The sequence below is a fragment of the Plecotus auritus genome (genome assembly GCF_963455305.1).
Source record: "Plecotus auritus genome assembly, chromosome: 5".
Classification (NCBI taxonomy): Eukaryota; Metazoa; Chordata; class Mammalia; order Chiroptera; family Vespertilionidae; genus Plecotus; species Plecotus auritus.
In genome coordinates, this window is record NC_137776.1 from 42388464 (window position 1) to 42413792 (window position 25329).

General features: G+C 38.4%; 1 protein-coding gene across 1 annotated transcript in view; it reads left to right on the top strand.

Moving 5' to 3' along the window:
- SESTD1 (SEC14 and spectrin domain containing 1) overlaps positions 1-25329 on the top strand; it is a 106562-nt gene that overhangs the window by 77993 nt on the left and 3240 nt on the right. The window contains exons 10-17 of the mRNA XM_080671038.1: positions 6443-6565; positions 12098-12292; positions 12809-12923; positions 14342-14501; positions 18629-18710; positions 19421-19543; positions 20273-20464; positions 24469-24590. Of these exons, the coding sequence (XP_080527164.1) occupies positions 6443-6565; positions 12098-12292; positions 12809-12923; positions 14342-14501; positions 18629-18710; positions 19421-19543; positions 20273-20464; positions 24469-24590 (1112 nt within the window). The remainder of the gene's footprint in view (positions 1-6442; positions 6566-12097; positions 12293-12808; positions 12924-14341; positions 14502-18628; positions 18711-19420; positions 19544-20272; positions 20465-24468; positions 24591-25329) is intronic.

Consider the following 25329-nt stretch of genomic DNA (forward strand, 5'->3'; position numbering starts at 1 on the left):
CGCAGTGAGAAGGCAGTGAATGACTGGCCGGAGATGGAGAAGAGAAGCGTGAAGAGGGAGCCAAGGGAAGAAAGCGCTTCAGGAAAGGATTTGGGAACCCTATCAAATGCTGCTGAAAAACTGAAAAAGAGTAAGACTTCACATGTTGGTTAGATGTACAAGATGGAGATAATTGGTGAACCCAGGGCATGAATGGCACGGCCAGAAGCACACACATGAATTCAGGAATGGGCAAGGTGTGATGAAGGACACTGAGTACAGGTGACTGAGAATTTTGTGTTTGAAGGAAAGATGAGCGATAGACCAGTCCCTTACGTGGTAGAATAGAGGTTGTAATAGTTTACGAGGGCTGCTGCAATGAAGTGCTGCATACTGGGCGCTTACACACCAGAAATATTTTCTCACAGTTGTGGAGGCTAAACGTCCACGATCCAGGTGTTAGCAGGATTGATTCCTTCTGAGGACAGTGAGGGAAGGATCTGTTCTAGGTCTCTCCTAGGCTTGTCCATGACCATCTTCTCCCTGTATCTTCAAATCATTTTCCTCTTTATCTGTGTCCACATTTCCTCTCCTTTTAAGGACACCTGTCATTAGATTATGACGCATCCTAATAACCTCATTTTAACTTAATTGTTTCTTTAAAGGCCCTATCTTTAAATAAATATGGTTACATTCTGAACGACTGAGAGTTAGAACCAGAAAGATTTTGGTTGGGGGGGGGGGGCACAATTCAGCTTAATAGGGGTCAAGTGTAGTGTTTTTTTAAAATTAATACTATAGAAACTGTAAGAGGTTTAAAGCCTAGTGGGATTTATCAGTTTGGAGAGAGGAGTTGAATATACAAAAGAGAAAAAATAATTAATAGTATCAAGTTCCTGACAAGATGGAAGTGAATGAACTGGAAAACAGTTGAAGAGATTAGCTTTAGAATGAAGAGGGAGAACTCCCCCATTGTAACAGGAGGGATGATTGTGGGATGAATCTGGAGGTGCTTTCATGTATAAGAGGCATCAGGAAGATGGAGTTCCTGTGTGATGTGTTCTCTTTTTTTGTAAAGTAAGAGACAAAGATCATCTGCTTAGTGGTGTAGGTTGGAGGCAGGGTAGTGGGGGTGTTGAAGAGGAATAGAGGTTTAAATGAAGTGAAGATGATTCAGAAATTTTTTTTGTGGGGATTGGAAGAGTAAAATTACTCCAGAAGTGTGGTTCTATTTTCAGATAGTGTTAATATTGAATTTATGGGGGACCATTTCTGGCCTGTTGTATGACCCTACCTATTTGTGGCTGGCTATTGAGATAGAGCACAGAGATAGGATTCATCCAGCATTTGTGCTTTGCGACGTGGCTGATCAATGGGTAGGATAAAAAGAAAGAGGGGCAAAGGAGTTAATGTATTGCCAAATGCATTTTTGAAATATTGGACCAGCTCAAGTAGATAATAAAGAAACTAAAGAAGGGTGATGATGATAATATTCATAATGGTGGTGATGATGGTAACAAGATTATTGTTAAAAACAAAATTCATTACAATTCTGTTTTATGAATATTACATGTAGATTGGTTACAACATTAATATTCATCCTCTAATGGTCCTGCAGTTTTTCACAGGTCACATTTTAGAGAAAGATCTATTTCTCTTGTCAAAATGATTACTTAAGTTTAACTAAATAGTAACGTATATTGGTCATGTCAGCACACACAGAGCATAAACATAATGTCTTCAGTCTTGCAAATTTGAGGAAAATGAAAATTTTTTGTTATATGAAGATAATCATAAAGTTGACTATCTGCTCTTATGTTAAATTAGTGAAAATTGAATTTTTCCAAATTTCTTTGTTGACTTATCCCTGAAAACATAATGAAATAGTAATCAATAGCTCTAATAAATAAACTACCTAATAGTGTTAACCGTTACAGTTACCAGTCACTTATTCCCCATCGTTCATACGGGTAGCATCAGCCTTCATGTGTTATGCAGCGGCTCTCCATGCTGCTGCTACATATAAAAATTAGACTTCACATACTTCTAGGTAGGAGACAGTACCACTTCACAGAAATATACTATCAAGATTCTAATTTATTGCAGCAGTAATTATTGCCAGCATTGCAAATGTTATTTCTAGAGTCATCCATGTGCTTTTTCCTGTTTGTAGAAAGGAACCATAGAGGCTAAATAGGATACCTTCTGAGTTGCATATGGATATAGCTGGAGGCTATGTACCCGGTTCCTCATATTCTTTCCCTGGGTCAGTTGCTTGACATTTGCTTGATATGCCTTTTGCATGATGTGACCTCACATACTTCCAGATATTCTCTCATACATTCTTTAGAAATTAGCCTGGTCATGAAAGAATGGTGTACACTCACATGCATTTTTGACCTTTGCATATATTTATCATGGTAGATATTAAAAATACATCTCCAATCCAAGGTTATTATTTTGCATATACATATAACCATTTGACAAGTCACACTGATATAGATTGGGCATGGAACTGCTTTTGCAGTAAGTTAATACTCAGATTGACTGAGCAAGATGCCCTGATTGAACTTATTTTATAACCTAGTTTGGTAAAGCATCATTGTTAAATAAGTTTGTTTACTGGGGCATCAACCTCAGTTTGCATCATTTTTATTAGAAATAGTCATACAGTTACTGATGTTGTATCCTAAGGGAAATCTTAGTATACATTAAAACTAGTAACTGGCTTGTTGTGCTTTTTTGTTTTTTTTCCAAGATGCCTTTGCTCTTTGAAAGTTCCATGTCAGTGAATTGTTTTCCCCTACTTATGATTTATGTATGGTAACCTGCTTCTTTTGTTTCTAGCATATTCTAAAAGCTAAGTTTAAATGATTAAATAATATCTTCAATTTTTAAAAGTAATGTGTAATACATTATTAATTCATTAAATATTTCTGAGATGCTTTTATTCCATCTTTATTTTTAGAATTTAGACAGTTCTAGTGAAATAATTGATTATATTAATTGCTGAAAGCTATTTTATGTCTGTTGCAATATCCCATATTTGTATTACATGGTAATAAATGAGAACAATACAGATTTAGAAAATATGTTAAATATAACTAGAAAATGCTACATATATCCTATATAATAAAAGCCTAAGTGTCTGTTCATCCATTCAACCAATCAGAGTATAATATGCTAATGGCAGGTAAGCACTTGAGAGCCAGCACTCCTGGATTGTGAGAGGGATCGCAGGGTGCAGGCTGGGCTGAGGGACACCCCCCCCCCATGCACGAATTTCGTGCACCAGGCCTCTAGTATGCTAATGATATGCTAAGGTCACTCAACCACTCGCTGTGACGTGCACTGACCACCAGGGGACAGACAGTTGTCCGGTTGACCAGTCGCTATGAGGTGCACTAACCACCAGGGAACAGACACTCCGACCAGTAGGTTAGCTTGCTGCTGGGGTCCGACTGATCAGGACTGAGTGAGAAGGGCCAGACATGCCCTGGAGCCCTCTCGCAGTCCCTCCCCAGCTGGCCAACCTCCCGCGTCCCTCCCCAGCCCTGATCATGCACCGGTAGGGTCCCTCGGCCTGGCCTGTGCCCTCTTGCAATCCGGGACCCCTCAGAGAGCTGGTTTCAGCCCAGTCCCGCTCAATGAAGGAGCTACCCTATGGTGGTCAGTGTGCTCCCACAGGGGGAGTGCCGCTCAGCCAGAAGCCAGGCTCACAGCTGGCGAGCACAGTGGTGGTGGCGGTGGCAGGAGCCTCTCCTAAGCCGGGAGTCGGACACCCCCTGAGGGCTCCCAGACTATGAGAGGGTGCAGGCCAGGCTGCAGGGACCCCCCTCCTTCCTGCCCCCCAGTGCATGAATCTTGTGCACCGGGCCTCTTAAGTATATATATAAAATGCTAAATATAAAAATGTTATATATGTAATGTTTACCATGGAATTACTTAGAACTGGTGGAAATTGGAAACATTCTACATGCTTAGCAATAGAAAATTGGGTCTTGAAATCAGTTATTTGAGGCAGTACATTACTTACATCGTTCTTCATAAGGATGGATAGGTTGATTGGTTGGTTGCTTGCTTGGACAGAAGTGTGAGAGGGAGGGAGGAAGGCAGGCAAGCAAGGAAGTCATCCTTAAAAAAGGTTTGCAAGCATTTAAAATTATAGCTATAGCCCCATGAAAAACCATACTATATAATAAAAGGATAATATGCAAATTGACCCTCACTCCATCAAGCCGTCACAAGATGGTTGTGCCCACAGCGGAGGCGGGGTTTCCATAATGAGCCGTAACAAGCAATCAGCAGGGACCTGAGGCTGCGTGGCACCGGGGTGGGGAACTGAGGCCGTTCCCCCCACCCGGTGGGGCTTGATGGGGCACCTCAGGTCGCACGCCCCCCTACCCAGCAGGGCTTGACGGGGGTGTGGCCGGCGGGGTCTGGATCTCGCCAAATGGGGATGGAGCCGGCCTAGTCTGGGTCTAGCGCTATTTTGAGGTGCACGTGGGTGGGCAGGGACTTGACTCTGGGCCCTGTGGCATGCCCCAGACTCTGACTGGAGGAAGATTTTCATATACATTTTACTAATTTTCTTACATCTGACACTAATATTATAGAGAAAGGGCAAATAGCAATATTAAAATATTTCCTCTAATTAATTCCCTTTTAATGAGCACAAATTTTGTGCACTGGGATAATAGTATAATTTAATGTTAAGTGAAAAACAGGATAGAAATTACTTTGAGAATTGGCTGTAGCACTTAAATCTGGAGCATCATATGGAAACTATGCATATAAAAAATTAATGGAAGGAAATATACTAGTACATGATTTTTTTCCTATAACGTGGCACATTTTTAAAAATCAGAAGGATGAAAGTTTATTAAAAAATTACATGAGCTGTTAGATTTTAAAATGAATGTGTTTTAACCTGGTAGTAACAGAAATGTACTATGGGTCTGTGATACTTGGTTATAAAGTTCTAAGGTAAACCTTCCTGTCCATTGCATCTATAGTGTCATGCTTCAGAGACACCCTTATTCACTTCTTGGGAGCTGTCCTAAGTTTAGATTTAGGGCATAACCATACATCTATTGTTGAATTCCTTATTCTAATTTAGTAACAGATAAATCTTGATAATATTCTTTTTTTTCTGTTAAAATTACTTCACTGTGTCTATGTGGATTCAGAGAACCCACAAACCTGATAAAGACTTGGAATGTCAAGTATGTTACTAGACAACATTGCTTATAATAAAAAATATTCTGGATGGCCCTGGCCAGGTAGCTCAGTTGATTAGAGTGTTGTCCTGATACTCCAAGGTTGTGGGTTCAATCCACTGTCAGGGTACATATAAGAATCAACCAATGAATGAATGAATAAATGGACAACAAATCCATGTTTCTTTCTCTCCCTCTCCCTCAAATCAGTAATTAAAAATTTTTAAAAATTCCTGGATCTGGATTGGGAAAACTACCAATACTCTATGGAACACTTAACTTTGGGCATCCTTGAGTTCATTGACTTCTATAACAGGCATGACCCAGTGGGGTATGAAGTTTTTCTTCTGTAACTGTCCCATATATATTTCATCTTCTTATACCTGAACTCTTGGACCGCTTCAGGGACTCAGCCAAAGAGAATTTCCCAATCCTGCTCTTTTGGCAAACTAGTCCCCACCCTATGTCCTTCTGAGTAGATCAGTGTCATTGGAACTTAAAATGACCTTGTGTGTCTGAATAATTTGTTGATCCTAAGAAGACCCCTAGAGGGTATTGTAGTGGTATAATTCTATAGTTTTTTTTTAAATATATTTTTTTATTGATTTCAGAGAGGGAGAGAGAGAGAAACATTAATGATGAGAGTCATTGATAGGCTGCCTCCTGCATGCCCCCTGGGGATGGAGCCTACAACCAAGGGATGGAGCCTACAACCAAGACATATGCCCTGACTGGCATGGCTAGGCTCTACAGTTAGTTTTTAACTTTCTTTTCAAAGTAAGAAAAATAGTATTTTAACTTTATATTAGTTAATTCATTCAGTTTTATCAATGCCTTGGGAAGAATATTAGACAGGACAGACACATAGCTTTTAGTCCTAGTTTTTCAATAATGGATTATGTTACCTTGGACAAGTCACTTAGTCTCTCTGAAACACAGTTTTCTTAAAGTGTTAGATAATGTGACCAATATCATATCTGATTTCCCTTCCAACTCTAAATCCCATAGTTCTCTGAAGTTCTTATTATAAGTTATTTTTTAATCCTTTTATTTTTGTCGGAACCTTCTAGATTTCTTTGATCCTGGCAGATGATCAGAATGAATATGAAGTGCCTATGCATTAGAATTTAAAGAATTTAGATGAAAAATACTGGAGGAACTTTGGGAAGGGAAAACCAGTTAGAATGTGAAAGCTTGAAGAGCTTTTAATTACTTTAAAATTTCATCTCAACTCCCTTTTACAGGTTGTGAACTGGCTTGAAGGACCTGGATCAGAACAACTGAGAGCCCAGTGGGGGATTGGAGATTCCATTCGGGCTTCGCAGGCTCTACAACAGAAGCACGAAGAGATCGAGAGCCAGCACAGTGTGAGAGACTTTTCTTCCTCTGCGTGTTACAGTGCTGTTCTTAATGTGCTAATTAGTAGCATGTGTGATGCTAAGTGATAAGTTTCTGTGAACTTTGGTATAGGAGTGTAAACATACAGTATGTGTACTGTTTAGAGGCCATAAAGGACATTTTGACCTCTTGGTACATAATCATTTGAGGTTTGGCTGTGGTTTTTATCTCCAGTCCAGCTTAATAACATATTTTTATAGAGACACAATTCATGTGACAGAAACTACAGTGACAGAAGAAAGAATGATAGTACAAAAATAGGACTTTCATTTATAGTCCCTGAGATAGAAACTGTGATTCTTAAGGTCATGAGCTGATAATTATTGAAGCTGCATGGTGCGCGGGGTTTCATTGTAGAGTTAACTCTTGAACAGTGAGGGGCTTAGGGGCGTGGACCCCCGCTTCCCCTCCCTTACTGTTGAAAATCCACATGTAACTTTAACCCCACCAAAATTTACTAATAGTCTACTGTTGACTGGAAACCTTACCAATAACATAAATAGTCGATTAACACACATTTTATATATCTATTAATATTGTATTACAATAAAGTAAGCTAGAGAAAAGAAAATGTTTATTAAGAAAATCATAAGAGAAAATACACTTACAGTATTTATTGAAAAAAAAATCCATGTATAAGTGGACCCATGCAATTCAAACCCTATGTTGTTGAAGGGCCAACTACTTTCTACTTTTGAATAGACTTGAAATTTTTCATTCTAAAAGGTTTGCAAAAGAGAATTGCACCATTTTCACCAATAGATGGCACTGCGTTTCACCTTGAGAATAGGTTGATGCCGGATGAATATATTAGCTTATGATGAGATAGTCTAATATTTTATTAAAAGCTTTCTTTTCTCTTTGTAAATAAAAGTGAACACTTTAAAACATGTATTGGAATTGTTCAAGTCTTATGAAAGTCAAATTTCTAGTATATTGATTGGTTAATAGGAGTAGAATTTGGAGACTTTTAACATACCATTTTTGTTTTAAAACACTTTGTCAAGTATTAAGTTTTAGATTCTTCCTAAAAGCATAATTCACAAATAAAGCTAAAAATAAATTTATTAGCTGAGAATGGATTTATATATATTTTTAAAGATCACTGGCTATTGTATGGAGAACAGGGAGTAGAGACAAAAAATGAAATAGGAAGGCAGGAGGCTAACAGAATGGAGGCAGGATAAGTAATGAGAAATTGTCAGATTCATGGGGTAAGCCAGCAAGACTTGCTCTTGGAAGAAGAATCACATGTTTGTCTTTAGCAACTATTAAGTGGGGAAGACTGGGAGAGAAGCAGGTTGGGAGGCTGGAAACCAGCATCTTTTGGAACAAGTTAAGTTTGGATATCTAAAAGTCGCCTGAATGAAGATCGTTAGTAGACGGTTGGGTATCAGTGTGTTCAGTTCAGGAGTGGGGTCAGGCTTTGGGAGTTGTAAGCCTATTAGTGTTATTTAAAGGCATGGGGCTATATGAAATCATCCAAACCCGTTGAGTATTGATTTAGAAGCAAAAAGCCTTTGGACACCCATGTCACTCCTAAATTTAAAGGGCAAGAGAGGAAGGAGAGCCTGTGGAGGAGGCCAAAAGGAGCTGTGTGTCTCAGGAAATAAGAAAAAGGCATTTCAAGGAGGAGGAATTGGTTGTCTTTGTCACATGCAGCTGAGAAGTCCAGTAAGATAGACTGATAATTTGACAAGAGTGGGGAGTACAAAATTCTGATCAGAGTAGATTAAAAAGAGAACAGGAAATAATAGAATAAGTATAGAGAACTCCTTTCAGGGGGGATTTGTGAATTTTTTATATGGAGCTTTCTATATAACAAAATGCACATATTTTGAGTATATGTTTTTTTAAATTAATAAATCTTTATTGTTCAGATAATTACAATTGTTTCTCCTTTTTCCCCCCATAGCTCCCCTCCACCTGGTTCCCACCCCACCCTTTGCCCTTACCTCCCCCCACACTGTCCTCATCCATAGGTGTACGATTTTTGTCCAGTCTCTTCCTGCACCCCCCATACCCCTTTCCCCCTGAGAATTAGCAGTCCACTCCCTTTCTATGCCCCTGATTCTATTCACCAGTTTATTCTGTTCCTCAGATTTTTAATTCACTTGATTTTTTAGGTTCACTTGTTGATAGATATGTATTTGTTGTTCATAATTTTTATCTTTACTTTTTTCTTCTTCCTCTTCTTAAAGAATACCTTTCAGCATTTCATATAATACTGGTTTGGTGGTGATGAGCTCCTTTAGCTTTTTCTTATCTGTGAAGCTCTTTATCTGCCCTTCAATTCTGAATAATAGCTTTGCTGGGTAGAGTAGTCTTGGTTGTAGGTTCTTGCTATTCATCACTTTGAATATTTCTTGCCACTCCCATCTGGCCTGCATCGTTTCTGTTGAGAAATCAGCTGACAGTCGTATGGGTGCTCCCTTGTAGGTAACTAACTGTTTTTCTCTTGCTGCTTTTAATATTCTCTCTTTGTCTTTTGCTCTTGGCATTTTAATTATGATGTGTCTTGGTGTGGTCCTCTTTGGATTCCTTTTGTTTGGGGTTCTGTGCGCTTCCTGGACTTGTAAGTCTTATTTCTTTCACCAGGTCGGGAAAGTTTTCCGTCCTTATTTCTTCCAATAGGTTTTCAGTATCTTGCTCTCTGTCTTCTTCTGGCATCCCCATAATTCTGATGTTGGTATGCTTGAAGTTGTCCCAGAGGCTTCTTACACTATCTTCAACTTCTTGGATTCTTTTTTTCTTTTTTTTTGCTTTTCCGGTTGAGTGTTTTTTGCTTCTTTGTATTTCAAATCTTTGACTTGATTGTTGCGTTCCTCTAGTCTGCTGTTGGGTCTCTGTATAATATTTTTTATTTCAGTCAGTGTATGCTTAATTTCTAGTTGGTCCTTTTTCATATCTTTGAGGGTCTCATTATATTTATCGGCCTTTTCTAGGATATTCTTGAAAAGCCTTATAACCGTGGTTTTGAATTCTATATCCAGTCGTTTGTTTTCCTCCATTTCTTTCGTTTGTGATCTGTTTCTTCGTCTCCCCATTTTTCACTGCTTCCCTGAGTTGGTAGGGTAGCTTTGTGTGCTAGGTTTCCTACATGGCCCAGTGGGTCGGCCCCCCAGTTAACCTGAGGTGGACACTCTTGGTGCACCCCTTTGTGGACTGTGTGTACAGCCTTGTTGTAGTTAAGTCTTGATTGTTGTTGGTATCACTGGGAGGAATTGACCTGCAGGCCAGTTGGCTGTGAGGATCAGCTGTGTCTACACTGGGAGATTTTCGGTGCTGGAGACAGCCTTATAGGATTAGACTTGCCAGATTGCAAAGGCCTCTGTGCTCAGCTTGGAAGGGGTGGAGTCTCAGGGCGGAGCAGACAGTCTTGGCTTCCCGTCAGCCCTGCCCTTGCGCGCGAGTCTCCAGAACTCTGCCTTCTGCGGTTCCCGAGTTTCTGCCTTACAGTCCAGATTCCCCCCCGTAAGAGCGTGGGTCCCCAGGGGCTCGCCCAGAACTGCGGTTCAGTGCAGTCGGAACTGGGGTTCAGTGCAGTTAGGAGCTTCCGACTCCCTTCCGCTAGGGAATGCCTGCGGCAACCTCCACAGTCAGTCTTTGTGCGCACTCGTGCCTCCAGACCCCTGCCGCTGTGGCTCCCCTGAATCTCTGAGTCTCCAAGTGCCTTCCTCTCTACCTGACAGTCCAAACTCCCCCTGTATGAGCCTGGGTCCACAGGGTTTCGCCCGGAACTGAGGTTCCGTGCAGTCGGAACTGAGGTTCAGTGCGGTCAGGGGCTTCCTTCCCCCTTCCGCCAGAGAAAGCCAGCCAGGCACTCCGCCACCCTTCCTCTCTGTGCACGCGTGTCTCCGTACCTCAGCTCTTTGCCGCTCCTTCTCTGTGAGCTTTTCTCTTTCCTTCTAGTTGTAGAATTTCCACTCAGCCAGCCTTCCTGTGGTTCTGGATGGTGTTCGTTCTGTCTTTTAGTTGTAGTTTTAAAATTGTTGTGCAGGGCAGCAGTTTAGGTGCTTACCTATGCCGCCATCTTGGTTTCTCCTATGTTTTGTTTTTTAATATAAGATATGTTATTTGTATGCTAATGGAAATAATGTAATTGAAAAAGAAGACAATGATGGGAAAGAAAGAAAGAAAGAAAGAAAGAAAGAAAGAAAGAAAGAAAGAAAGAAAGAAGATAATTCCAAGAGCAAAGCCTTGTAAAGGCAACAGAGGATAGCACATAGCACACAAGTGAAGTGGCTGGCCTTAGGAGCAGAGACAGTTCATTCAGATTACAGTTGGAAGGGCAAAGTATAAGGTTACAGGGAAGGTCATAGATTTTTTGATGAGATGAGAGAGTTGTCATCTGATTGCTGCCTTGTGAGCTAAGAAGTTAGATTTTTGGTTTAGAGTAGTAAAGAGATGCAAAGGAAGTTGAAGATTTAAGGAGTAAAAAAGATAGTCATGAGAATGGGAAAGTGAATTGACTAGAGAAATTAATAGAATTGCTAAAGGCCCATTTAGTAATAACTTTTAAGATACCTATCCATATAATTTTTATTTAGCCATATTCACCTTCTCTCCTGGAAGTACAGTAGGCAAGGACAGCAGGTCTTAGGTCTGACAGGTGAATCTGAGGGAAGAAAGGAGAGCCCTCTGGTCAGAGATAGAAGTGAGGACACAGGGCTCTTGAGTGCTGGACAGTGAAACATACTGAGGTGAACAGATTGGTAGACCCTATAGGTTTGTAGGTGTGAGCATTCTAAAGGATGTGAATTGGAGAGTCAGTAGCTGGTGGTCAGAGAAGGGGATTCTGTAAATTGAGATTTGGGGAGCTGTTATATAATGACAGGATTTTATGTCCATTTGAGTGGGTAGCTGAGGCCAGATGAGGACAGAATAGTTAGAAATGAAGGAGGGAGTCAAGGAACTGGGAGTTCAGTGTTGGGTAAATGCCTACGTGGTGGAAGTCAGTAAGAAAGCTGATGCTGAGAGGAAGGCAGTGACCTTTACTAAACTCCCTGGATGAGGGCATGCAACAGGAAAGGTTGGAAAGATGTAATCTGACAGCATGCATTTCAAAGGAGATGTGTTTTTTGAGAGAAGAGGGAGAAGAAATGGTCTGGAAATAGTAATGGGGCCTGAGGCAGCCATCCCTCCACTCCACCTCTAGGATTGTGGTATGTCAACTGTGAAAACAAAAACAGCAATTAGTTAGGAGGGCTGCAGGGCTAACTGCTTTTTCTGAGGGTGGACAGGTGTCAGTAAAGCAAGAAAGAAGGAAACAGAGGCCAGGATGAGGCTATAGGAGATTTTGTTCTTGTCAGGAGTAAGTTCCAGGGATTGCAGTGGAAGGATTTGAGGGTTGGGGGCTTTTCTTCTTAATTTAAATGATTTTGCCTAAGAAAATTCTTTTGTTTATTACTTAGAATATATATGGAGAAATTATAAAATGTCATGTAGGTCTCCATAAACTAATTTTATCCTTAATTTACTTTACAATGTTTCTATTATAGGAATGGTTCGCAGTGTATGTGGAACTTAATCAGCAAATTGCAGCACTCTTAAATGCTGGGGATGAGGAAGATCTTGTGGAGCTGAAGTCCCTGCAGCAACAACTTAGTGATGTTTGCTATCGACAGGCCAGTCAACTGGAATTTAGGCAAAATCTCTTACAAGCAGCCCTTGAATTTCATGGGGTTGCCCAAGATGTAAGTATCTATTCTTACTGCTTTTCTTCTCTTCAAATGATCTGAATACTTATCTGCACATAATTTTTGCAGGTTTGCATGTCTCCTAATTATTTTCTTGGAACAGTAAAATAATGTACTGGTGGGGGAAATGAGATAAAATCTTTGATTTTTTTAAGTCAATCTGCATGCTCCTAAACCTTTTTTGTCTACATAGAGTGCCCCAACTAGTAGATATATTTTGTTTTCATTGTTTCTCAATGTTTATGCTTTATAACATAGAATGAAATGGAAGTTTCAGTACTTTTGTACATTCTGCTGACCTGGATATATTTCTTTGTCTTCCTGGTGCATGCATCTGTGTGTTCTGTCTTCCAGATAACATGTATTCTAATTATTCGTTCTTGTCTTTTAACAGCATAGTCTTTTTTTCAAGTATAATTGTGATAACCTCATTAGATATAAACCTCATTAACCATTAAACACTTTAGATGCTGATTATATCAGGGTTATCTCTTTGGTGTCCCTCTGCTTTAGTTGTCTCAGCAGTTGGATGGCTTATTAGGGATGTTGTGCGTAGATGTAGCACCAGCTGATGGAGCATCGATTCAGCAAACTTTAAAACTGCTTGAAGAGAAGCTGAAAAGTGTTGGTAAGCAGATTTTAAAAATGCTGAAACATAAGGGTTCTTTTAAAAAAAATATTACCATGGTTACACAAGTCAGCATATACTGAATTAATTATTTACAGGAAAAATGGCTATAAAAAAGGTTTTCTCTTGAATGATGTAATTTATGCTAAAATTTTTTTTTTATTGTTGGTCAATCACTTCCTTCATTGGACCGTTAGCCTTTCTTATTTACCCAGCTATATCTACAGGTGCTATGTCTTGCATATCCTATGAACAGTTATTTGTAGTGCATGCATAAACTGTAATTAGCTGTGAAGTGTTCTGTGGTAAACCCTGTATGCCCCAAACTGTTGTTTTATGCAATGATTTTTGTTGTTGCTATATCCTAACCTGTAAAAACATATTTGGTTTGGTTCTGTGAATTTGTTTCTCCAAATTGGAAATATTGCCAAGATTACATACTCTCTAAGGTGAGGTTGATCCAATCTCATTAAGCTAGTTCTCGCACTTGTCATCAAGGCCTTTAAAAATCTAGTAGAGTGATAAATACAGTGACTTTCCCCAGGTCATGACTGGAGAGGTAGACAGTAGATGCAAAAGTGGAAAGTGGGGATAGGTTGAGGGGGACAGGAGGACAAAGGTGATAAAGGAGAAGCAGCAGAAACCGAGGGCAGAGATTTAATAGAAAATGGTAACATGTGATTGGACCAAATTAATTAATTTTTGAAAAGGACTTGAAGGAATGGGTTTGAAAAATCATGTTTGTATTGGCATTTTACTTGCTTGAGGCTTTGTTATTTTAGCAAATGATATGCATAGTACACATGTAGTATTTAATATGCCAAATGAAATTTATTTGAAAATCTCAGAAAATTTCTGGAGCCACACTTCTTTTTTAAAAAAAGAAAAGAAATTCCTGTATACTTGGAGTATTGCAAACATCCCAAGTGTTGCTTCTTGTTGGGTATAAACTAGGTAGTACCTGTACTCAGAATGTTTATCATCCTTTAACATTGCTTCAGTGATTTGAAGTCTTGCAACTCATACCGTTTTTTGAATAAAACATTTGCCTTGTTCTAAAAAAAATTGGACTATGTAAAAGCAGAAAGGAAAAAATTGAAAACTCTTACTCATCAAAACAGTAATTCTCACATTTACGCTTTCAGTTTTAAAAATTAATTACTATCTATGGAAATTAGCCCTTTGGAAATTCTCTTTAAGGACAATTTGGCATTGGGAGGATGGGGGAGAATTTCAGTCTGAGTCACATTTAAAGGTGTTTTATTGCTCGAAATGTTCAGAGGACTCCATCCAAGGATAGTTTAATATACAAACTGTTTTACTTGGAATTCATGTGCAGTATCTGCTGCAAGGGTTTACTTGAGGGAGGGAAAGCACCTCCTTTGTTTAAAAATTAAATCTAACAACTTTTGTTTTAGATGTAGGATTGCAAGGTTTGCGTGAAAAAGGTCAAGGTCTTCTGGATCAGATCTCCAATCAGGCATCTTGGGCATATGGAAAGGATGTAACCATTGAAAATAAAGAAAATGTGGACCACATACAAGGAGTGATGGAAGATATGCAGCTTAGGAAACAAAGGCAAAGTTTGACTACTAATGTTAATTTTTGCTAAGATAACATATTAATTAAAATGAAAACTGATATAATTTATATATTTTTTTCAAACTAAAAGTTTTTACCTGTTTATATAGTAGACATGTAGTAAGTTTTTGTGTGACTGTAATAATTATTGTATGTAATTATACCAACACATAATGGCAATTTGTTCAATTAACAAATGGGTACCTTTTCCTTTTTACTCAGTAGTAGAAATTTTGATTACACTCCAATAGTTTCTATTCCTATCCCCAGTGTAGCTTCTGACTCTTTTGTCTTTTAAGAAAAATCTTTTTGGAGAATTTTGCTTTTCAATTTTCATTTGGTTTAGTTGGTGTTAAATGTCATCTAAACTGATATGTTTCTTCATCTAAACTTCTTACTAACAAATTATCATACATCCATTGTTCTCATATTTGCTGTGAAAGGATTAGACTATATAGATTAATGTTTGTTAAAGTAAGATGATAGGTAAGATGGGTAAGGGTAAGACGATGTTTAGTTTTATTTGACACAGAATTGGGAATTTAAAGGCTTCTTTGAAAACTCAATTTGCAATAGCAACTGCAAATTGTAGTTGTCCCTGTGCATCCAGGGGGCATTGGTTCCCACAGATAGGGAAATTCATGGATGCTCAAATCTTTTCTATAAAGTGGTGTTGTATTTGCATATAACCTAAGCACATCCTCCTGTATACTTTAAAGCATCTCTATATTACTTATAATACCCAATACAATGTAAGTGGTAGGTAAATAGTTGTTATACTCTATTATTTAGGGAATAATAACCAGAAAAAAAGTCTGTACATGTTCAGTACGGATGCAACTGTCGTAGATCTTCCTACATAGTATACATCAGCATCAATGTAAGATATTTTTTTGTGAATATTTTCATGTTAAACTCTGCACCTTACACTTCTCTATTTTTTCTGAACCCGTCAAAAAATGACAAATGCTTTTCCATTTACAGAGCACTTCATGAAAACCAATGAGTGAAGGCATTAAAATAGGTTCTTCATCCCTAATAAATCATAATTTTCACTACTTAGTCATGTAAGCAACTACATAACTTTTTCTGAATATTTTCAATCCATGGTTGGTGAATCCATGGATGCAGAACTCACAGATAATGGAGGGCCATTGTATTTTGAACTAATGGATTAGATTAATCTATGCATGTATACATAGATTAATCCATCTAGAAATTTTTGTACACCTAGAAATTTTAAAGTCAAGAAAACCTACGGAAACTCTCCCCTTACATCTTAGAGAAAACATTCACCAGGTAGAAATTCCCTCTCCCCTCATATCTGCAAATTTATCCGTTTCACTATTCATTCTCATCCCAAAGGATGACAGCCCTGCTCTTACCAAAGCAGATCCTTCCATGTACCCTCATGTCTTCTCATTCCATCAACTCCCATTCTCTACTCTGATCCCTGTCCCTCATTTATTTGCTTAAATTTCTCCTATTTAAAAAAATGCAAATAATTACACACCTTCCTCTTCAACTCTTTCTTTGTCTTCTAGCTCTAGAGCACTCCTTCCTGAAAGTGAAGTCATTTGAAGGTCTAATCTACACTCATTTAATTTCTCACTTTCTCCAATTTACTTTTCAACCCTCCGCAGTTTGACTTCTCTCACCATTTCACTAAATCTGCTCTTACTGATGTCTCCAGTGACTTTTTAATTACCATCTATAATAATAAAAGTGTAATATGCTAATTTGACCGGACGACCTTCCGGACAAAGCCGGTGCTGCAGCAGCGGGATCGAAGCAGCCGCTGCGGCTGCAAAGGCTTACTCTTGTGAGAATTTCGTGCATCAGGCCTCTAGTATATATGAAATGCTTGATCTTGCTCAAAATGCAGGAATACTTCTAGTGCTGACCTTGCTTACCCACTCTGAATAGCCTTAGACACAGCTGGATTTTTCTTTCTTCTTGAAACTCCTGACAACCTTGTCTTCTTTGAAAACACCCTCATGGTACTCCTCCTGGCACTCTGTTTATTCTCAGTTTTCACTGTTTATTTGTCCTCCTGCTAATGTCACTGTTTGCAGAGTTTGTTCTGAAGTCAGATTTTCCTCTCAGTCTGTGTTCTCCCTGGACAGTTTCACTACTTGAACGACCTTCTTTAATATTATGATCGAGTGGTTATGGCTCTGACGCAAACCACTCTCCTGTGCTTTATACCCATACTTCCCCTTGCCTGCTGAGGATCTCCACCTGGATGCCCCATACACTCGTCAAACCAATGTCCAGATTGGAATCATTCTCCCCCACCCAAATTGCTCCTCTCCTTCAATTTTCTATCTAAGTTAAAGTTACCAGCAGCTACCAAACTTCAGGTGTATTCTAAAATCCTTACTCTTCCTCATCCCTGCAGCCTCATCAAATGTCAACGTTTTGCTGTTTTGGTATCCTAAACATTTCTTTGTTCAAGATTTATCTGTTCTCTACCTATGGTTGTACACAGAGTAATGTGTGTAAAGTGCACTTCTAATTACACAATTTCCTTATATAAAATCTCTAAGAGACTTCCTGTTTTCTCAGATGAAGTTCTATCTCCTTGGAATAGTGTAGGAGATCATAATCCAGTCCTGCATAGTCTCATCTCCTGTAACTTTCCCCAAAATCACATGGTTGGTTTCATTTCCTGAATACCTCATGCTGTTTCATGCGTCTGTGACTCATTTTCTGCCTACTGGATTTCCTCCTTCTTTTAAGGTGCTTATCCTTGCAATCCTTTTTAGATTTCTAAGACAAGTTAATCACTTGTTCCTCCACACTCCCATAAATCCTTTACATGGCTCTACACTAACATTTATCGCATTGTTTATGTAAACGTCCAACTCCTCAAATGGGACCATCTTTTTTTTTTTTTTTTTAAATATATTTTATTGATTTTTTTACAGAGAGGAAGGGAGAGGGATAGAGAGTTAGAAACATCGATGGGAGAGAAACATCGATCAGCTGCCTCCTGCACACCTCCCACTGGGGATGTGCCCGCAACCAAGGTACATGCCCTTGACCGGAATCGAACCCTGGACCCTTCAGTCCGCAGGCCAACGCTCTATCCACTGAGCCAAACCAGCTAGGGCTCAAATGGGACCATCTTAATACAAGAGACCACGTCTTAATTTTTTCAAGCACATTACTCAATTTCTGACAATGTGTTGAATACATGTATGACATCATCTTCATCATTAAAGTGTCTTACATTATACTGTAGCTTCAGATTTTAGAAATAATTCGCATCACTTTCCTTCAGTCCTTTGTAGAATTTTACTTTAACCAAGTTGCATTTTAACAGCATGCTGTGTGATTTTATTGAAGGCATCTTTATAAAACTGCCTTGTGACAATGACGTCTGTATTGTTATTAAGCCTTCTTTAAGAACATCAACTGTAGTGGAGCCCAGGGCCTCCTGGTTAACTAGTTATTGGTATTTGGGATTGCAATGAGATTTTTCCTCCCCACCTAAAGTATATAGAATTGCATGGGAATGAAGGGAATGGATCAGAGCTGAGTTAGGTCAAGTCACCTTACAAGTTTAAGCTGTATATTATCCAGACCTTAGTAAATTTAAAAATACTCTGTGTTGTGTTTCTCTATACCTAGAGAGCTATAGAGGTTTTTTTCTTCTTAAGAATATAGGTAGAGTTTTTGTGTTTCTTTTATTCAAAATTAGATATTACTCTGAGTAATCTAACACAATGAAAAGTGTTATTTTTTTTGTTTCCTTGAATATCATCTTCTAAATTAGTATTTGAGAAACTTTGCATTTTTATCTTTGAAGCTAGTTTAATGCTAATTGGCAGTGGAGATTTCTTTGGGTTTTAGTGTGCTACTGCATTTATGTTTTGCTTCAGCACTCTGCAGAATCCGTGCTATTCTCATGAGGGTTTGTGATTCAGTATCATTCAGGTATTTTGAGGTTTTGATGTGATATACATCAATAGTTATCCTTAAAATTCTTATAAATCAATACAAAATAGTTACAGTCTCCATAGTGTTAGATTGGGTATTTTAGTATACTATAATACGTGTGTGCTTTAATAGTTATCAACACAACCAAAATCTTCTAAATTTATGTTTGGGTTTATTAGATGTGAAGACATGGTAGATGTGCGAAGGTTAAAGATGCTTCAAATGGTGCAGTTGTTTAAATGTGAAGAAGATGCTGCCCAGGTAAGCATCGATTGGCACATTATTTAGTTGTTTTTTTTCTTAGAAGATTGATTTCATCCAACATACACAACTTTTTTATGGTCCTAAGAAGGTAACATGAAGTCAGATTCTAGTTTAAACTGTTGAAATAATAGTTTTGTATTCCTGGTTATCTCACTTGGTCTCATTTGATTTACCTTCTTAATGAAATCCTCTCTTGAGCTAGAAATTGGGACTAGGTATTATTTATTATTGTTCACCTGTTATCAGTTATATCCCAGGATAAAGGCTGGATAACACACTGCTTTTTAACCACAAGAAGGTTTTTCAACTAGGTAAACAATTTTCTATCTTTTTGTATTTAGCATCAGAGTACATCATTTCAGCTTGGCATAGAGGAAATTTGTGATTTTAAATGGTAACATAAAATCATAATATAGATTTCAATAACATCTATTGTATGTAATCTTCTATTACAAATCATGTGATAATAATTTTAAAAGAGTGCTTCTCTTTAATAGGTATTTTCTTTAGATTTTAAAAAATATTGAGTAGGAGGCAAGGTCATTAATTCATGTAGTTTGTCATTGAATGAACTAAGCTATTAGGAACTTAGGTTAAACTAATAGATTAATCAATCACATGATATGATTTTTCTTATAAATATGATATTTTGATATAATAAGTAAAGACTTATGAATCCAGCTTCACTGTTCTTTCTTTTCATTTAGGCAGTAGAATGGCTAAGTGAACTTCTGGATGCTCTGCTTAAGACCCACATCAGATTGGGTGATGATGCCCAGGAAACGAAAGTTTTACTGGAAAAGCATAGAAAATTTGTTGATGTCGCACAGGTGCAGAACTGGTTATCTTCCTTTTCTACAAGCTCAGTGTTTGAATAGCTTTCTGCATGATTATAATGTAACTTAACCTTCCAAGTCCCAGAAGGTTAGTTATGTTATTCCAGAAATATCACAGAACTAAGAAAATGTCAGCTGGTGCATCCAAACTAACCTGCACAAACTTGTGAGGGTTTATGTTTCCTTGAATACAGGTTCTGTATGCCTTCTGTGACTTATGTTATATATTACAGCATTTTTTTAGGCAATCCAACTATTGATTCATGAAAGTTAATACAAAATATATGTTAATGCTGTATCTCACCAGCATTAACATTATAACACAGGTTTTTTGTTGTTGTTGACAAATGTGTTTTAATTAATTTCCTTAATAATTGAGTTTACCGTGTAACAGATGTGGTTTTCTCTGTGGAATACAAACTGCCTGTTTTTACCCACTTGTTTCAATTAAAGACTGAACAGACATTCTTTTTGGCCTGTGGAATTGAGCCGACTGAGATGGGGGAAACAGAATAAGAAAGAAACTTACTGAAAATGAACTAAAAGTATTGCTTCCCCTGCATTATTTATGCATGCTGATAATTTGTAGTAAGTGCCAGTGGAGTCATTCAGTATTGATTTCCAAGAGTGTCACTCAATGGCAACCACAGTCCTCCTGCATGCTTTCCCATCCCTCTTTTCAGAATTCTTTTATTATAATTTCATGTTTTCTTTTTTTTTTAGAGCACTTATGACTATGGAAGACAGTTGCTACAGGCCACCGTTGTGTTGTGCCAGTCTTTGCGCTGCACTTCTCGGTCCTCTGGGGATACACTTCCTCGACTGAACAGAGTATGGAAACAGTTTACGATAGCATCTGAAGAGAGAGTACATAGGCTGGAAATGGCTATTGCATTTCACTCAAATACCGAAAAGGTTTGCTTTTTAAAAAATGTGGTCACAATAGTATTTATTGTGTATGTTTAAAATGTGTTAATCTTAAATATGTGCTTAGTCTGGTTTTAAAAAATTGATATTAGTTCTATTATTTAAAGTTTGTTTAGATATATTATCTCAGGGGGTTGAAATCAAGTTCTCTTAGTAATTGGTACCAGGGGTGGAGTGCTGTGGTTGGAGAAATTCAGAACCATTCAGTGGTCTTCTGTCGACAGTGCTACTCTTCTCTCTACCTACTGCCCATAGTGTGCTGTCCATTCTTTAGGAGGTCAGGACTCCCGTCTCATTCATATGCCAAGAAAGGAAACTGTGCTTTGGTACCTGCTATAAATTATCATAAATTATTTAAAAGGGCACTTTTTATTTTTTTAATGTTTAGAGTCCCAACTAAAATGAGAATAAGGATAAAAATTAAAACTTACTTAGAAAAACATTTTTATTGATTTTAGAGAGGAAGAGAAAAGAGAAAGAGAGAGAGAGAAATATCAATGATGAGAGAGAATCATTGATCAGCTGCCTCCTGCACACCCCCCCTCAACTGGGGACCAAGCCTGCAACCCAGGAATGTGCCCTGACTGGGAATGGAACCGTGACCTCCTGGATAAGTCAAAGCTCAACCACTTAATCACACTGGCCAGGAAGAACATATTTGTATGTGTTATCTTTTAAAAAGTAATTCTAGAATTTATTATTTACTAAATTATTTAGTCTCTGAAACCAGAAATGAATATGCAATGTTACTGGGCAGTTTTTCATAGAACTTTTTTCTTAAGTCAGCACAGTGAAAATATATATCATATGAGCTTTGCATTTCCATTCTGAAGAGGAGCTTTATTATGTAGTTAGCTTTGTTTTGATCTCTTACAATGAAAGTTTATATATAGGGGATGTTTAGTACAATTTAAAATAGGAGAAATCAAAGTTTTAAATGTGATAGCCTTGTCTGTCGAACAAAAGAAATGTTTCCAGGAACCTCAGGAACTATGCAGTTTCTGTCTGGGATATGAAGTACATTTGTTGGGAGACGTTCATAGTAAACTCTTTCTGACCTGGTCCCTGAACTCCACACACAGGGCAGTGTTTTAGGGGCCTAATGGTAATGAATGAAAGTATGCAAAATGGCTTAACTTGCTTATCTACTGATTATTTTAATGAAAACTTTTTATTCAAGTATAATCTATATATATAAAGAGCCAGGGTCCTTAACGTCCAAAACAACCGAAGGCTCGACCGAACACTGGAAGTCAGTCCTGCAGTTACCTCAGCAACCCAGCACTGACTGCTGAGGGGGCTGTGATCAGGCCCAGAGAGAAAAGCAGGGTCGGATCACAGCCCCCGTGGCAGTCAGTGCTGGGTCGGCGTGGCAGAAGTCAGTGAACTTAAGGTAAATTAATATTAAGTGAACATAGCGTCAATTAATATCTCTTTGAGAGGAGTTGAGAATATAAAATACAGTATAGAGCAATTAGTTATATTATTTCACATAAAACTCTTTTGAACTAAGATATTTTCCTTTATTTAAACTGTATCTTTATTGTTGAAAGTATCACGGATGTCCCTTTGTTTTAGTTGTGTGTTTTTTCCCCCCATTGATGACCTCCATCCTGCACACGCCCCTTCCAGGCCTTAGCCAGACTATTGTCTGTGTCCATGGGCTATTCCTATCTAATACATAAAAATCTAGAAAGATTTAGAGAAAATAAAATAAAGATATGCCAGTTAAATATTGAGCAGAAGAGCTGAAGTTGCTTCATGAATACTGGATACAGGCTTGAAGCCAAAACACAACTCATGAGATAAAGTTAGTCATTGTAACATAACAAAAGGTTCCTTTCACTAAAGAGATAAGATGGTTCCCAATACTTATACACATACGAGAACAGTGTGGGGGTTCAGAATGAGCCTCACCAAGATGTGTCTCAGTGGTATGCAGATTTTTGAGCTAAGGGCAATTTTAGCTTCAGGCTTAAGTGAAAATTCTGCCCCTCCCTTTAATTACCTAAAAAAAATCGAATTAGAGGCCTTGCCCATAATAAGACATTATCCTATATAATAAAAGGCTAATATGCAAATCGACCGAATAGCAGAACGACCAGTCACTATGACACACACTGACCACCAGGGGGCAGATGCTCAATGCAGGAGCTGTCCCCTGGTGGTCAGTGCGCTCCCACAGGGGGAGCACCGCTCAGCCAGAAGCCGGGCTCATGGCTGGCGAGCGCAGCAGAAGTGGTGGGAGCTCTCCTGCCTCCGCGGCAGCACTAAGGATGTCTGAACTGATGGCTCCTGGACTGCGAGAGGGTGCAGTCCGGGTGAGGGACCCCCCTCCAAGTGCACGAATTTCGTGTACTGGGCCTCTAGTATTAACATAATATACAGAACATAAATCATTAATTTTAACAAGGTGAACACACCTGTGCAACAGTGCACTGTTCAAACAACAGAATGCTACCAGCACCTCAGAGGCTCCCCACTCCCTTTTAGCCACGCTGCTTTTGCTGCCCCTCCCCCTCTCCAAGGTGACCACTGGCCCTATTCTAACACTATTGAAAACTTTAGAATACTATTGTTAAAGGTATCAGAAAAGGCATTTTAAAATCTAGACCACTTTTAAGAAGTTGTATAAGAATACACACACACACATACACACACTAGAGGCCCGGTGCACGAAATTCATGCACTGGGGGCGGGGTTGTCCAGCCTGCACCCTCTCCAATCTGGGACCCCTCGGGGGATGTCCAACTGCCGGTTTAGGCCCAGTCCCTCAGGGCCTAAACCAACTGCCCTCCTCTGCCAGCCATCTTGTGACAATGTGGGGGAAGCCATCTTGTGATGCGAGGGCATGAGGGTCAATTTGCATATTACCTCTTTATTATATAGAATATATATATATATATATATATATATATATATATATATATGGGCTTTTTTTGCCAGATTGGATTTATTTATTTATTCACATTAAATAACCAACTGTTTATTTTTCATTGGCTATAATAGATAATTAACATTTCTACTTTTTCTACTTCATGGCCTTTATCATACTTATAATAAACTCGATTTAAGGTTATTTTGCTGTGCAAACCTATGGTGAAACCTTCTGTTATCATATTTTCCTTTTGACTGTGTTCTGTTTTATACCAGTAAGCATAAATATAATAACTATAAGCAAATTGTATAGTATGATTGGGAAAATATTTAAATTAAGTCTAGAATTTTAGAATACAAATTTGTTCTTTATGAGCTACAATGAAATAAACATGATTGGATTAAGTGAAGTATGTTGCAAAAAGAAGTACCTTTTCTTTTTCCTTCCTCAAATTTTGCAGGGTTTTTTTTTTTTTTTTTAGTTAAATTTAAATGGTAATAGTTAAGGGGAAACAAATAATATCTTTACAAGGGCTGTAGAACTTCCCTCTATTTGAAGTATAACCATAGAAGTTTACATCAGTTAAGTCAGCAGATCAGTTTTTAAAATAACTATAAATTGTGTAATTAGACCATCAAATCAGTTATGTGCTTGTACTGGGAGTATATGTTGTTTTGTATTTATATAATTTTTCATTTTTCAAGTCTGTAAAATCTGGAGGTCAAAATCTGTATCTCATTTACATCCCAAGCACTAAGTAAACATATAGTAAGTGTTCAATAAATTGTTACTTATTGAATGAGATAATACTTCTTAAGTACAATTCGAACTTACTTTCCAAATAGTTTTCTAGTATTTTTTTTCCCCCCAAGAATCACTATAGACTTTTTTCATATTCCAGTTATGTTAGTAGGGATTATGTATCTCATTTTGTTTGAATTTGTTGAGCCACTTTTGTCAAAAATAGATCAATTTTTTTACAATGTTGTACATGAAAATGCTAAAATAAAACAAAATATAAACATCTTCAATCTGCTAAATTTGTTTGAGATTTATTTTCAATCTGCTAAATTTGTTTTTCTGTCTCTTGATGTTGCCCTTTTATTTGTTGCAGATTTTGCAAGATTGTCCAGAAGAGCCTGAAGCTATTAATGATGAGGAGCAATTTGATGAAATTGAAGCAGTTGGGAAATCACTTTTGGATAGATTAACTGTTCCTGTAATTTATCCTGATGGGTATGGTGCATGTTCTTATAATTTTACTAGAGGCCTGGTGCACGAAATTCATACACCCGGGGCAAGGGGCCTCAGCCGGGATTGCAAGGGGCGCAGGCCAGGCTGAGGGACCCCACCAGTGCACGATCGGGGCTGGGGAGGGCAGGAGGTTGGCCAGTTGAGGAGGGACCGCGTTAGGGCTCCAGGCCATGCCCAGCCCATCTTGCTAAGTCCCGATCGGCCGGACCCCAGCAGCAAGCTAACCTGGTCGGAGCGTCTGCCCCCTGGTGGTTAGTGCACGTCACAGTGAGCGGTTGAGTGGCCTTAGCATATTACGCTTTGATTAGTTAAACGGATGACCGGACACTTAGCATATTAAGCTTTTATTATATAGGATCTTTTAATGGGTGAGGTCTTTTTATCAGTGAATTCATTAAGAGGAAACCTGTTTGTTTTAAAAGCTAAGTCAGTTAGCTTTGGTCCACATTTTCAATTCCTACAATAAACTGGTTTAAATGAAAAGAAATCCAAACTTGGCTCTTAGCAGCAATAGCACTTGATACTTGCTGCCATCAAATATATTGCTTCTTCACAGCTTGTTGTAGAAGAAGTACCATTGACTAGGTTGAAATCCTGGGTTCTAGCCTTGACTATGATGATAGGGACTAGGCCCTAGTCACTAGGGTGACCTTGGGCATCATTCAGGGAAGGGGTAGGGACTAATGTTTAGTGAGCTCAGTATATGCCTGGCACCAAGTTA